The sequence below is a fragment of the Camelina sativa genome, chromosome 4, assembly GCF_030686135.1.
Source record: "Camelina sativa cultivar CO46 ecotype springtype chromosome 4, ASM3068613v1".
NCBI lineage: Eukaryota > Viridiplantae > Streptophyta > Magnoliopsida > Brassicales > Brassicaceae > Camelina > Camelina sativa.
In genome coordinates this window covers 17,942,928-17,956,740 of record NC_141883.1, presented here as the reverse complement: position 1 = coordinate 17,956,740, position 13,813 = coordinate 17,942,928, and the positions used below count along the sequence as shown (strand labels likewise).

At 34.9% G+C, this 13,813-nt stretch overlaps 3 protein-coding genes and 1 pseudogene across 7 annotated transcripts; 2 read left to right on the top strand and 2 right to left on the bottom strand.

Moving 5' to 3' along the window:
- The first annotated feature begins 2,482 nt into the window (after positions 1-2,482).
- Positions 2,483-3,096, top strand: LOC104780437 (17.6 kDa class I heat shock protein 3 pseudogene; annotated as a pseudogene). The gene has a single exon (XR_015596813.1). The product of XR_015596813.1 is annotated as a 17.6 kDa class I heat shock protein 3 pseudogene (transcript).
- Positions 3,073-8,482, bottom strand: LOC104780438 (E3 UFM1-protein ligase 1 homolog). 2 transcript variants are annotated; one of them, XM_087510278.1, is made up of 20 exons: positions 8,059-8,482; positions 7,530-7,841; positions 7,155-7,421; positions 6,938-6,985; positions 6,692-6,757; positions 6,455-6,558; positions 6,245-6,338; positions 6,112-6,168; positions 5,614-6,001; positions 5,362-5,516; positions 5,190-5,255; positions 5,032-5,100; positions 4,858-4,950; positions 4,677-4,742; positions 4,203-4,249; positions 4,036-4,099; positions 3,866-3,943; positions 3,732-3,794; positions 3,497-3,589; positions 3,073-3,390 (listed from the first exon to the last, which is right to left on the bottom strand). In XM_087510278.1, the coding sequence occupies exons 1-20, from the start codon at positions 8,230-8,232 to the stop codon at positions 3,277-3,279; spliced, it is 2,418 nt and encodes an 805-aa protein (XP_087366404.1). In that variant the 5' UTR covers positions 8,233-8,482; the 3' UTR covers positions 3,073-3,276. The 2 variants fall into 2 exon arrangements, with proteins under 2 accessions (XP_087366404.1, XP_087366405.1); XM_087510279.1 differs by lacking the exon at positions 3,073-3,390 and having other exon boundaries at positions 3,452-3,589; positions 8,059-8,385.
- On the top strand, positions 8,427-10,723 carry LOC104780436 (exosome complex exonuclease RRP46 homolog). Of its 3 annotated transcripts, none has more exons than XM_087510281.1 (9): positions 8,427-8,562; positions 8,813-8,930; positions 9,083-9,196; positions 9,318-9,418; positions 9,570-9,590; positions 9,814-9,886; positions 9,980-10,047; positions 10,129-10,261; positions 10,404-10,723. In XM_087510281.1, the coding sequence occupies exons 2-9, from the start codon at positions 8,825-8,827 to the stop codon at positions 10,514-10,516; spliced, it is 729 nt and encodes a 242-aa protein (XP_087366407.1). In that variant the 5' UTR covers positions 8,427-8,562; positions 8,813-8,824; the 3' UTR covers positions 10,517-10,723. The 3 variants fall into 3 exon arrangements, with proteins under 3 accessions (XP_087366407.1, XP_087366406.1, XP_087366408.1); XM_087510280.1 differs by having other exon boundaries at positions 8,468-8,562; positions 8,810-8,930; XM_087510282.1 differs by having other exon boundaries at positions 8,511-8,623; positions 8,810-8,930.
- A 344-nt stretch (positions 10,724-11,067) lies between these two features.
- On the bottom strand, positions 11,068-11,472 carry LOC147945916 (heat stress transcription factor A-5-like). Its single transcript, XM_087509408.1, has one exon. The coding sequence runs from the start codon at positions 11,470-11,472 to the stop codon at positions 11,068-11,070; it is 405 nt and encodes a 134-aa protein (XP_087365534.1).
- Positions 11,473-13,813: the final 2,341 nt, after the last annotated feature.

Below are 13,813 nucleotides of genomic sequence, written 5' to 3'. Positions count from 1 at the left end.
AGCAAAAAAAAAAAAAAATAGAAAGCATTAAATGAAAATCAATCAATAAGGAGAGACTAAAACTTTACTTTTATGTATATGATTTAATAATTCTAAATATTTTTTGCTAGCAATTTTAGTTTAATCATTTTGCAAGAACCACATTTTATTGTTCGTTCAAGTTTCGCTATTTATAGTACAAATTATAGCGAATATTACATATAATATTCTTTATAATATTTTTATACTTTATTTTACAATCTTTCATTTATTCAACTTTTTTACAACCATACACTTTACTATCATATTTTATCTTTTATATATCACACATGTTTTTATTATTTATCACACACTTAGTGTCACATTCATTATTTATTTGACTGGTTGTTGTCCCAAAACTAATCATTTTCTATTGCATTCAAGAAACAAATTTCGAAAACTCCTCCTAATTAAGATATATGAATTTAACCACTGGGGCACTGATTCCATGCTAAGTAGGTCTATTGATTCCTCTATTCATTTTCATCTTCTTCCTATGATCCTTCGGTTTTAATAAACACACTAGATTAGAACTGTGCTAGAGCACGGGTTGAAATTTCTTTTATTTATATTGTAGTTTTATATAAAATATAACTTTTGTGATTGTTTTTAGAAGGTGTTATGAATAAAAGTTAAGAACCGGGTTGAAATTTAGGACCCGGGTTAAAAGTGATTGTTTTTAAAAGTTGTTGTGAAGAATATTAATTTTTGAGATTTTGTTGCTGGTTACTTAAATATTCAGTGGAGATTTCATTTTATTTTTTTTAGAATATCTTTTTGAAGAGGATCTTAAATGGAGATTTAACTAATGGTTACAACCCATATAACCTATAACCTATCAAATATCAAAAAATTAATTTTATAATCTATATTATATAGTTTACACAAAAAAAGTTGTGTACTTCCGTTTTACTATAAGACTAGATTAAAACCCGTGCTAAAGCACGTGTTGAAATTCATTTTATTTACATTGTAATTTTTTTATAAAATATAATTTATGTGATTATTTTTAAAAGTTTTTTGGATAAAATATTATGTAATAAATCATATGCTAAATATGATGACTTGAAAAAGACACTTATTTTGTAAGTTTTATATTGTTAATGATTCTAGATAAGTACCCGTACTATAACACTGGTTAAATTTTATATTATACAAAATTTTGTATATTTTCTATTTTAAAATAGAATTTTAATATGTTGTATTAGTTTATATACGTGAAGTTATTTCAACAATGTATATTTTATCTCATGACTTGAATGTCATTATAAGACATAATTTTGTGAATTTCGTTTTTAAAAAGCGAGTTATTATATTACGAGTAATTTAATATATTGTTATACTTTTTGTTTTAATATACTTGGTTTTTTAAAATTCTTTCATATTATAGTGACATATTATTGACATTGCTATAACAAATCAATTTAGAGTGTTTATAATTTCTAACTTTAATATCAAGTTTCAATATTTTAAAAATATTTCAAAATAAATTATTTAAAGTTTATTATATTATATAAAATAATAAAATTCAACAAAAAGTATGAAATTGAATTTAAATATTCAAATTTTGACCCGTTACTTAGTAAAAATTTTAATTCAATAGAAATTATTTTTAAAAAATAATATTAATAAAAATTGAATATTTTATAGATTGAATCATCTATATTTATTTTTAAAAATTCAACTTATGGTATATCTAGAAATAAAACTGTTTTTTAATTATAATAAATAATATGAGAATTTATTTGTTTCACAAAATAGACTTATATATAAAAATGAGAGGTGCAGTATAATAATAATTAAAAAATTAATATGTTAAGTTAGATATCAAATTTTTTTATTTGATGAATAATTTAATAAAGAAAATTAATATGGTGAGTTAGATGATATCAAATTATTTTTTAAAATATTCTATTTAAGATTTTTGAAAATAATAAATTCAAACTATACAAATAATATAAAACTTAATTTATAACTTATTTATAACTTATTTATAACCAACTAATTAAAATTATATAGTTTACAAAATATTATGTACTTCAGAGGGGATTTTTCTTTAGCATTAAAACACACGTGTTCATTGTAAGTAATAGACGTCTGACTAATTGAATGTCATATCGTAGTTAAGGCCCATTAACGAAGCCCATGTACAATAAAACGGCATAGCGTTCACAGGCCTAGCTACTGAATTGCAAGTCGTCTAAACCCTCTCAACATCGAAACTTCTTGAAAGCACCTGAGAAATCTGGTAGCCGAAGACGAACGTTATAAAGAAAAGAAAAAGACAAAACCTGAATTTTCAAGAACCTTACAGAACTTTCTCTCTCTCTTATCCTCTACCCTCCCATCTTTTCTCCCTATAAATATGCCACGACACATATAGGTGTCGGCATCAACAAAGAGTTAAGAGTTTCCATAGCTAAGCAAAACTAAACAGAGCAAATCGTCAAGAGTAAGTGAAACAATGTCTCTAATTCCGAGCATTTTTGGAGGCCGAAGAACAAACGTGTTCGACCCTTTCTCGCTAGACGTATGGGATCCGTTCGAAGGATTCATGACGCCGTCAGGGTTGGCAAACGCACCGGCCAAGGACGTCGCCGCTTTCACAAACCCTAAAGTGGACTGGAGCGAGACACCTGAGGTGCACGTGTTCAAGGCGGACTTGCCGGGGCTTAAGAAGGAAGAGGTGAAGGTAGAGGTTGAAGATGGGAACATACTTCAGATCAGCGGTGAGAGGAGCAGTGAGGATGAAGAGAAGAGTGACAAGTGGCACCGTGTGGAGAGGTCGAGTGGGAAGTTTATGAGGAGGTTTAGGCTGCCAGAGAATGCCAAGGTGGAGGAAGTGAAGGCGTGCATGGAGAATGGTGTGTTGTCCGTCACGGTGCCAAAAGTTCCTGAGAGGAAGCCTGAGGTCAAGTCTATTGATATCTCTGGTTAAGCGTTACTTGGGAGGTTGAATGACAATAATAATGTGTGCTTGTGTGACTTCCCTTTATCCTTCTTTTTCTTGTTGTAATCATCAATCTCGTTGTATCAAGATAATATAAGTAAATCTTAATAAAAGAGTGTTTTGAAATATATAAGCCTCCATGTATAGATAGTTAAGGTCAAAACCATGCAAATCTTTTGTATATTGAAATTTCAACGGAACTCTCCAGATATGAGTCGATTTTTCCTATTCCTAATAAGATTTATCCGGAGTGACCTTGGTCTTAACAGCAAAATACTAAGGTAAACTTCCGACCTGACTCTGTTGGATTAGGATTGTTGTTGTGGCTGTGACTCGCCAAGGACGATGGTTCTAAGCAATGGCATCTGGCTCTCGAGAAATTCCCGTTTGGTCAAGATTCTATCTGAGGAGCAGTCGTGTTCCTGTACATGTGAATGAACAGCTTAAAGAGATCATTCGCTACAGAGATTTATTGGTTGCATTTCAAATGAAAATTTGATGCCCACGAAATAAGAGAAGTATATGAACCTCGCCGGATGAAGCTGACATTAGAGCAAGAAGAGTTACAGTTGCTGTTTGGTAATCTGTCAAAGTCTTGTATGCAGATTCATCAAGTTTATCCTGAAATAGACATGTTGGCCACGAAAAAATAAGACCACGATATAATACAGAGTAACCAGACACCTGTGACTGCGGAAGAAAAAAGGAATGATCGAGAGAGAAGATTATATGGTTAGTGTGAATCTCTCGTAGGATGTAATACCTTCAAGTGAGAGATAGCCGCAGCAATGGCTCTACCAGGGGCTTGTAGAGCTTTACTGTGAATCTGTCGAATTCCAACCATGAGTTAATTCCGGATTTAAAGCACAGAGTAGTTACACAAACGTGGATATGTACCTTAATGAAAAGGAGAGAGACAACTTTAGCGAGAAGTGCAACAGGGTCTGATTGGGTAGAAACTTGAGATGTCAGATCCTGCAAGCACAGATAACATCATCACTGAAGGGATAAAAAGCAGTGATCGGAGATCATAAAATTAGAAAAAAACGAGATGGTGTGGTACATACCTTACGATATGAATGTAGGAGTGTCCTTTCCAGTTTTTTGTCAAGCTTCTTCAAGACTAATCCACTGCACAAATATAATTAACATGCAGTTCAAATCCAGTGAAAAGTTAAAACCAAATTAAGCAGACTTGCTTCAGAGATTCCTCAGAAAATAAGAATTATAATACCTTTCTTCTGCCAGGTCTCTGAAGGTGATCATGAAAGTGTCTACACGCTGAAACAAAATAATCCCATCAAATGGCGCTTAGAATGTATTCATTAGAAGAGCCAAAGTGAAACCACCCTTTAAGAGGATTACTAACTACGTAGCGGAAAATAGATCAGGCCTAAGTTATAATAAAGATTATTAACTAGGTAGCGGAAAACAGATCAGGCCTAAGTTATAATAAATATTTTTCTATAGAATCTATAGCTATATATGGCTATGTGCACCACCATATTTTTGTAAAGATCCCTGACTCCCATTACAAATTTTATCAGAGCAGAAACTTTGGCTGTACATAAACATGGTTTGTCACAGGAGAAGAGGAATCGAGATGGCAGAACAAAAAAGAAACAGGCAACCAATTTTTCAACATGCCAGGCGTTATGTTTTTAACAAATAAGGAAAAAAGAAATATATCCATTAAGGAAGGTCTAACCTTTCCCTCCAATGCCTCCACTAATGCAAGAGCCTTTTTCGGAAGAGAACCGTTGAGATTCTTAGCCTGCCCCAAAAGAAAAGGAAACATGGGAGAGTCAAACATCGGCTAGCAGTATAGACAATAAGAGAAAGTGCAACAATACAGTACTAAGTTAGATTAGTGCTCAAAATTGCATTACAAGGGCAGTTCTCTCAGAAGAATCAAGCAAAACTGGATCTTGTGTTTTGGATTCTCCAGCTTCAATACCATTCTTCAGTTTGTTGTGGATATCCTGAGTTGATCATCGAAGGTTGATTAGTTAAATAAAAAATACGAAGATGATCTTAGAAACACCATTTTATTTTTGACCTACCAACCCATGAAGAAGTGTATCAGCAATTGTAGCTGCTGTTGTTCTCAGCAGATGCCTATGTAAAACAACCTAGGAACAGAAGACAAGAAAGTGTTACACAGTAGCTTCTTTGAATAGTAAGAGCGCTGCTTGCAAAATGACTGAAAGAAAGTACTTACTGAAGTTGATTGGTCATCTTCGAAAAGCTCTATCGCTTTTTCGTACAGCTGAATATTTAGGAAAGACTGCCAAAAGGAAATCCACGAAAAATAAGGTCACAAAATACTATCATGCTGGGTGGTGATTAGTCAAGCAAAAGATAAAACTATAATTGAAGTAGTTGGTTTCAACCTCATCAAGCTTTTTCTGCAGATCATCAATCAAGCGCCTCAATCTATCTGCATTTTCTGTGAAGATTTTCTTTCTTCTCTCCTTTAGTGAATTAATAAGCATAGGTTTCATATGATCAGCTAAATGCTTAAGAATCGAATCTGGGTTCTCCATACCTGCAAGAAATCCCAGAATTTATGTCACATGCACTCAAAATTCATAGCTACATAATTTTTTTTTATGCATACATAGAGAAAAAGTTCTCAGGTGTACCATCATCATCAAATTCAGGCACAGAGTCAACAATCTTTTTCATCACCCATTCGTCTGGCGGAATAATATTATTACTTTCTTGTGCCTTAACCGACTCTTTCTTGCCTCCTGCTTTTGAATCCACCTTCTGTGATGACGATGAATCCCTGCCTTTCTTCTGGTTTCTTTTAGATTTTGGACGCGCGTCCTCTTCTTCCTCTGGAACAGTTTCTACGGTGGCTGCCTTCGTGCTGACAGACTTTCCTTTTTTCTTCCTTGACCCTTTATCTGTATTAGCAGGTATGCTTTCTGTCGACTCTGATGATTTGCTTGAAGAATCTATCACACTACAAGTAGAAGCTTGGATGCTAAACGCTTCTGCCTCTTTCTCAATTTGATCATATATGCCCTAAACATTAGTAGGTAAACCAAAGCATAGTTCAGATGGAGAAAACCAAATGGGAAAGACAGCAGCTCGTAACGAAACTACTAATAATACCCTTCATTTCATCTGTTTACCTTGATAAACCCACTGCTTAGGACGTAGGATTCGCCCAAGATAAGTGCTTTGTCAGCCTGAAAGGCTAAATAAATCAGCAATTTATTACAAAAGAATGTTGACTAGTTATCAAATTTGATAAAAATATTCCACCTTGAGAGCTGATTGGACAGAGCGACAAAGAAGCAACATCTTGTTTGCATCTTGTGACGTGAATGATGAAGGTAATACAGAGAGGGAATCAATCCTGAACCCAGTATCAAGGGTTTCAGTAAAACGGATCTAGTGATATAAGCAGGATAGCAAAAAAGAAAACAAACATCATAGGTGGAGGGAAGAAGAGTACGAGAAATTTAATCTCACCAACTGTTTTGCTCAATAGCATCCTCGGTTGCTGAATCCAGCATCTCAATCATTGAGGAATGAATAAATACAGCAGCTAAAGGTGAACCATCTGGATATCTAGACTATACATGTCACAAAACACAACTTATAATGAGAAAAAAGTGAAGGAGGCAACATAATAATTATTCTAGCTATCATTCCCTAACTTCAATTTCCTCAAACTATTGAAAAATCACGTTAAACATGATACAATACCTGTAAGAACTGTACAGCTTGAGAAATCCCAAGCTTCTGCATGGTCTCATAGGAGATGTAGGAATTCTGCAGGAATACGGAGAAAAGAAACCATAAAATTGTTGATTCACCATTTTTTCAAGAAAGAATAATATATAAAACAAACTAAAACTGCAGTCTGATGAATTTAAAATTTTAGTTCTGTCCAAAAACCAACTGATAAATAAACGGACTGAGGACATTTCAGAAAAAAAATGATGATCAAACCTGTGAAAAAGAAGAGTCTACGCATTCTTTTTGAGCAATTGCAAAAGCCTGCCACAAAAATCAAACAAGTTACTCTAATGAATGGTTACTGAACAAGGAAAACAGCAAGCATAGACAAGAGTGCTCTCATGACATTTTAAAGACTGTCGTTATTTAGTGATAGAGTTGTAAATCCATCAGTGCCAGAATCCCAAAAGATAAGAATTTTTTGACATACGCTAGTAGTCCAATGGGTTCCAGCACGTAGTGATCCAAGCATCTCCTCTTCTTTCAACAGTCGGTTGAATATAGACTGGAAAAACGAATTCTCAACAGCAACTCCACTGGCTCCATTCATTTCTTGTACCAACTGTTGCAATGGTGCCCACAATGCCGACAAGCTGGAGGGAACAAATATACCCCTGGAAGCACCTCGAACCATAGCAGTCACACGTGCTACATAAGCAGGCGTATATAACTGTCCACCTTCTAGCTTAGCGTTCACCTTAAAAATATTAAAACATAAAATAAATAAAAATCCAAAGATATTAAAAGCTCACATTCACTTAAACAAATATTGGAAAGCTCAAGAGTAGATAGAAAGCACAATTACCAAAGTTCCAAGTCGAGGCTCCAAAACTGATTGCACCAACTCAGAGCCAACCTGTAACTGACCAGCAAGTTCAGCCACAGCAATTTGACTGCATTCTTGAAGCCTCTCGTTAATTTCTTCAGCAATCGAATCCCAATAATTCTGTGATATTATCTCTCCCTGGACAAGCATTAGTCCTGGATCACTCAACACCACATCTTGTGCTTGCTTCTCCACATAATACAAATCAACCCCAATCGTATCTGCCAGATCAATTACAGATATACGTCCCAGTTTACTAATCTCACGAGTAATTTCATTCCTCAATTGCTCCTGCAACAAACCAAAACACAATTTACACCAAAATCTCGATCAAGCAATTTAACTTCATTGTTTTTTCCGATTAAATTCCTCATGCAACAAGCAGAGCTATCGGTTTCACACTCCATCAACACATAACTCACATCATGATACCAAAATTGTACGCAAAACCATTTGTAGATTCTCGTAGAGTCTAAATTCACACCGGAAACGAAATAGAATCGAGTACCTGAGTGATGTATTCTTTTCCGGTGACGGTATGAAGCAGATCGAAGTCTATAACGCCAAGCTCCTGAAGCTTTTGAACCAATTCAACAACATTTCGATCCGATAATCTCACGCTTGACTTCACCTGTTGAGCGAACTCGAACTGACGCTGCAATTCCAACAATTCATCATCCATCTTCTTCGCGTTATCGTCGGAATTTGAATCTCAGATCAGATTTGAATATCGTCGATTCAAGGAATCAATCGTCAGTTATACTGAAGATTTTTTTTTCTCCGGACGATTGTTTTATGTTCAAACGCCGCATTGAGTATCTTTCCTCATCAGTTTACTGGTTAAAAGTCAAACAAATGATTTAATAACCGGACCGACCGGTCTGTCTTGGTACACTATAATTGATTTGAAATTGAGAGTTTTGTAACTTAAAACCCAAATAAACCCTAATTCCTCAGAACGATTCTTCTTCTCTTCCAGCTTCCAGTTCCGTAGCTGTGTATTCTCTCTTTGGTTAGTCTTCTTGTTTGATAAGAAATCGTCTCTTCTCTTTTTCAAGCTTCCTCGAAATTAGGTTTTTACTCTAGCTGTGTTGATTCGTGTTCTGTAGTTGTTTCTTTTTGTTTAGACATTGTCTCGAGTATTGTAGGATTGAAAGAACCAGTTTTTGTTTTCAGTGGTACAATTCGTAGTTATAGCATATGATAATTTGAATTTGTGACCAAAGATGCTTACTTTATGAAACCCTTGTTTTGTGAAGAAGTATTTTGGAGCAATGGAGATTGATAGAGTAGATGGAAGAACACCGAATCAGCTGAGACCACTTGCTTGTTCTCGTAACATCCTTCATCGTCCTCATGGCTCCGCTAGCTGGTCGCAAGGTATTTGTTTCAATCTCCATGTATCCTTGTTTTGTTTGATTGCATATAATCTAGCTTTGTCAATATCTCTTATGGGTATAAAATATTTTAACTCCTTTTTGAATGGGATTGATGGAACTTTCTAATGGGTGTGCTTCTCGTTTTTATTTCAGGAGATACCAAAGTTCTTGCTGCAGTTTATGGACCTAAAGCAGGAACAAAGAAGAATGAAAATGCTGAGAAGGCTTGTTTTGAAGTCATATGGAAGCCTAAAACCGGGCAGATTGGTACTCGTTAAATTCAGTTGTAGTTCAATCATTTCTTTATGTTTCTTTGTTGCTTGAGTATGTGGTACAAGTGATTCTTGGTTTTAAGATTCTGACTGACTTTTACTTTGCATAATGATAGGGAAAGTAGAAAAGGAGTATGAGATGATACTGAAAAGGACGATACAGAGTATTTGTGTTTTGACAGTTAATCCAAATACCACCACCTCTGTGATAATTCAGGTGAGCAGCGCTATTCAGTGTTGTGTATATCGATTCTTCATCCATTTTAGTACCTCTCCACTCCTTTGTAATAATTGTCCTGCCTTGTATGATTCTCAATTTATCAATTTGAGTTGTTTCTGATGTTTTCTTTTTTTTGGCTCCCGTGTAGGTTGTACATGATGATGGTTCTGTATCCTTTTTTCTGGTCCTTGCCCCTTGGAAACCGTTTACTGTTGCTGTATCAAACACATAATCCGGTATATGCAATGCCGATTTGAGCATTTATATAGTTTTTAGTAGTGAAAGCTTGTAATCCTATAAGCTGGGAGTGTGAATATGTGTTAGTGAAATAATTGGTACATTAATATAGAAGATAGTATTGGCTGCTTGTTCCTTGATTCAATTCTGTGTAGCTTCTACCGTGTGCGATAAATGCAGCATGTGCAGCGCTTGTCGATGCAGGAATCCCTATGAAGCATCTTGCTGGTACTTCTTTGCAACTTTATACTCTTCTCTAATTGACTTTTTGAACTTTGTGTGTTTTCTTCTTACTATTTTATCGGCGTTTCTACTTTTCAGTTGCTATATGCTGTTGCCTGGCTGATAATGGATACGTTGTACTCGATCCGAACAAGCTTGAAGAAAAGGTTATTTGAAAACCTTGTTGTCCATTACTGTTATCTTTTCTTTTGGGTCTTGCTTGTACTTACTTGAACTGCAATGGACAGAAAATGTCGGCCTTTGCGTATTTAGTCTTTCCAAATACAACTCTCTCTGTTCTTCCGGAAGGATCATCAGTAGCGGAAGGCGAGCCAGTAGAGCATGGGATCATTACATCAGTTACCCATGGAGTAATGTCTGGTACTGTTTTAACTTCTATTTCTTGAATATAATTCACTATGTTGAAGCAGTTTTATATGGACTATATGTTTTCATGAATTTGTTTATCAATCACTGCATCATGTGTAATTCTGAATTCACTTTTGTTTCTGTGTTGTTTCAGTGGACGATTATTTCCTGTGTGTAGAGAACGGTCACGCTGCTACGGCTAGCTTATCTGCATTTTTTAGAAAGAACTTCCAACAAAGCCAAAGAGATTCATCCAAAGCCGGGTAAAAAGCACGAATCCATAATGATTCCATGAGATTTTGAACGGTTTCATAATTCTCCTGTTGTAGCTTTTATCGAACCCTTATCGTCCATGTGTCTAATCAGAAAAGAAATGCTAGGGGCCTACTAGGATCTTGTATCGTTTAGATATGTTGCGAACAGGTGAACCTCGTATCTTTAATACAAATGGCAGCCATGATTAGTCAGAGCTAATGATGTCTGAATCTGAATTACTTGTTTCCTTACCTATCATCATCTCTTGACATTCTTTCTTTATATCAAAGCACCCAATCTAATTTGGCTAGGAATTAGCAATTTACTCATCTTTATGGTTCACTGTAAATTGTAAGTTTATTTTAAGTTTCTAATAACTAAAGCAATTGATTTCAATTATCCACGATACATACGGTAGATAAGAGTAGCAAGCTTAAAAGATACAAATTGACACCTATTTGAATAAACACTCTCGATATGAGACACAAAAAGCGGTTTATACAAAAAATACATTATTCATTACTACTAAAGTACTTATACAAGAAGTTGTGATTATATTATGATCAAATTTGCAAGTGTTTCAAGAGACCCTCTACTTGCACTCGATCTTTCTTGGCTTTGGCTTTAGCTTTCTTTGCATTACGTTTTGTCCTCAAAGCTTCGACCATCATCAACTTCAAAAGCTGCGGTTGATCTACGACAAAATACTCGTCTCCAAATTCCAACTGTCCAGAGCCTTTAACTCGTTTAAAGCCATGAGAACGAAGCTTGGAGACAAAACATGAGAAGTTGACACCAAATTCAACGCACGTCGGCATAATCTTTCTGCGAAACTCTCCCACGTTCCAGATAATGAAACTGTTCTTGCTACCCCACGAGATGATTGAATCCGTTGACGGATCATCAACAACCTGATAGACTCTGACGTAGAACGAAGACAATCCCCTTGGGAAACAATTGTGAACCATCCTTTAAGTCTAGGAAATTGATTTTTTAGGGTTTGAGAATTATTAACAAGATGCGAAGCATTATTTTTTTATTTATAGATAAATAATGACGGTTTAAGATCGGATCATCATCTAATCTTTCAGCGGACATGATTAAAAGTTACAAATTTTCCTTTTCCTTTTTCCTATTTTCCTTTTTGCTCTTTTGTTTCCATTTTCGGATTTTGCATAGTTCTACCGTATTGAACCGAAAAACTTTAATTCGGTTCGGTTGTAAACCAAATTGTTTTCTTCTAATTCAGTTAGTTAGTTAAAACCAAATTCGATTTTGCATAGTTCTTCTACCCCCCGTATTGAACCGAAAAACTTTGATTCGGTTCGGTCGTAAACCAAATTGTTTTCTTCTAATTCAGTTAGTTAATTTAACACAGTTGTGTTCGGCCGGTTCGGTTCTTTCAGTAGGTTGGATTTGTCTTCCAATAGTTGTGATTTGAAAGACTCACACTGTTGAAGTTTGAGAGAATGACGACAATGTCGGATCTGTCGGAGGAATTGCTAGAGGAGATACTCTCTAGTCTCTACGGTAACATCTCTGAAACTTGCAGAAAGTGGAATGCTTTATTGAAAAAATCAGATTTTTGGTAAAACAGAGAAGCAGCAGTTTCGGGGATTCATGATGATTGATTATAGAGTTTGTTCCGTGAGACTCAACCTGCAAGGAATCCAAAACGAAGACTTGGTTGACCCATTAATAAAGCAGGTAGCTTTACTTGATCGATTGAAGATATCTAAAGTGTTTCACTGTGACGGCTTGTTGCTATGTGTTGTTAAGGGCTTTTGGTATGGAACCCGTATCTGGGTCAAACGAAGTGGATCCAACCCAGAAAGGAAATAGTTATCTTTTTTGGGTCTAGAGAAGATGAGATGAGAAAGAGAAGGAGAGAGAAGAAAGATTGAAGATAGTTTACTCTGTTTTGATTTCACAAGTGAGAGATTTGGACCGTGTCTGCCTCTGCGTCTGCAGTTTCACTCTTATCGTTCAGAGACTTTGACTCTGTCTTGTGTTGGAGAAGAGAAGCTCTCTGTGTTTAGTTACCACCGAATAACATTTAGTGTATATGAGTTTTGGGTTACGAGTAAGACTTGATCCCAATGCAGTGTCTTGGAGCAAGTTTTTGAGATCGTTCCGTGGTTCTGATGTTGCCATTGGAGCTGGGAGTTATTTCATTGACCAGGAGGAGAAATTTGCTGTGGTTTTCGATCTTGATTACAAATATGAACACATAAGGTAGTAGTGTGGCATATGAGTAGGGGTTGATATAGTGGTCTCGTTTAAGGTTCAGGCATGTACGGTAATGGTGAGATGTACAAACAGTGTTCTAGATGATTGTTATGTAAGCCTTATCTAACTAACTTCACCTGTCATTGAAAAAGTGAAGCGACTACGTTTGGTAGGTTCGGTATTGGTGGATTCGCACACCCAAATAGATCCCGTGAGTTGCAGTATCTTCCCATGATTTGAGAGTTTGTTTTGATTTTGAGACTTCTGGAATATTGTTACTATTCAATGATGTATATACAATATTCATTTGTCATCCATCTCAATAAGGTAGCTCCCTTGTAATATTTTAACTGCCTTGTAAAGGTCCCAGTTTATCAATTTTAGTTGTATCTGATGTTTTTTAGCTAAGATGATTCTATATCCCCAGCTTTTGTTTCCTTTCTTTTATGCAGGGGTTCAAATTTTAGGCTATCCTTCATGTATATCCTACTCTGTTCATTTTGATTAATGATATTAACATTATTATCAAAAAAAAAAAAAAAAAAATCGATTGTGTTGTTTAGCTTATATGATATATTTCGAGATTGATAATTGATAAAAATTTGGTGAGACCAAAAAGATCTATTGTTGTAATTTCAGCTATTGGTTTTAGAACTTCAAAACAGAGTGAGAAGGTTCTTTTCTTTTGGTGCATGTAGTTGATCTCTTTTTTTGTAAAAAAGACTAATATGATTATAATACAACAAAAAGAAAAGAACTTTCTCACCAAAAGAAGTAAATACAAGAAGTAAATACAACAAAAAAGGCTAATATGATTTTTTTTATAAGAATACTAGAATTTATATCCGGGCAAGCGCGGAATTTTAATTTAAATCTTTTTCTATTAATAGAAATTCATGAGCTTAAATATAATCATTCAAAGTTTTAAGGGTAAAATCTTTATAAATATATGTCATGTAGTAATATTAAGAAAAATAAACGACATTGATGACTACTTTAAGATATTTTATCATTAAGAGAGTTTATTTCTTATTCATATTTTATTAAAATATTTTTAAAGGTTTTGATATTGATCGATGG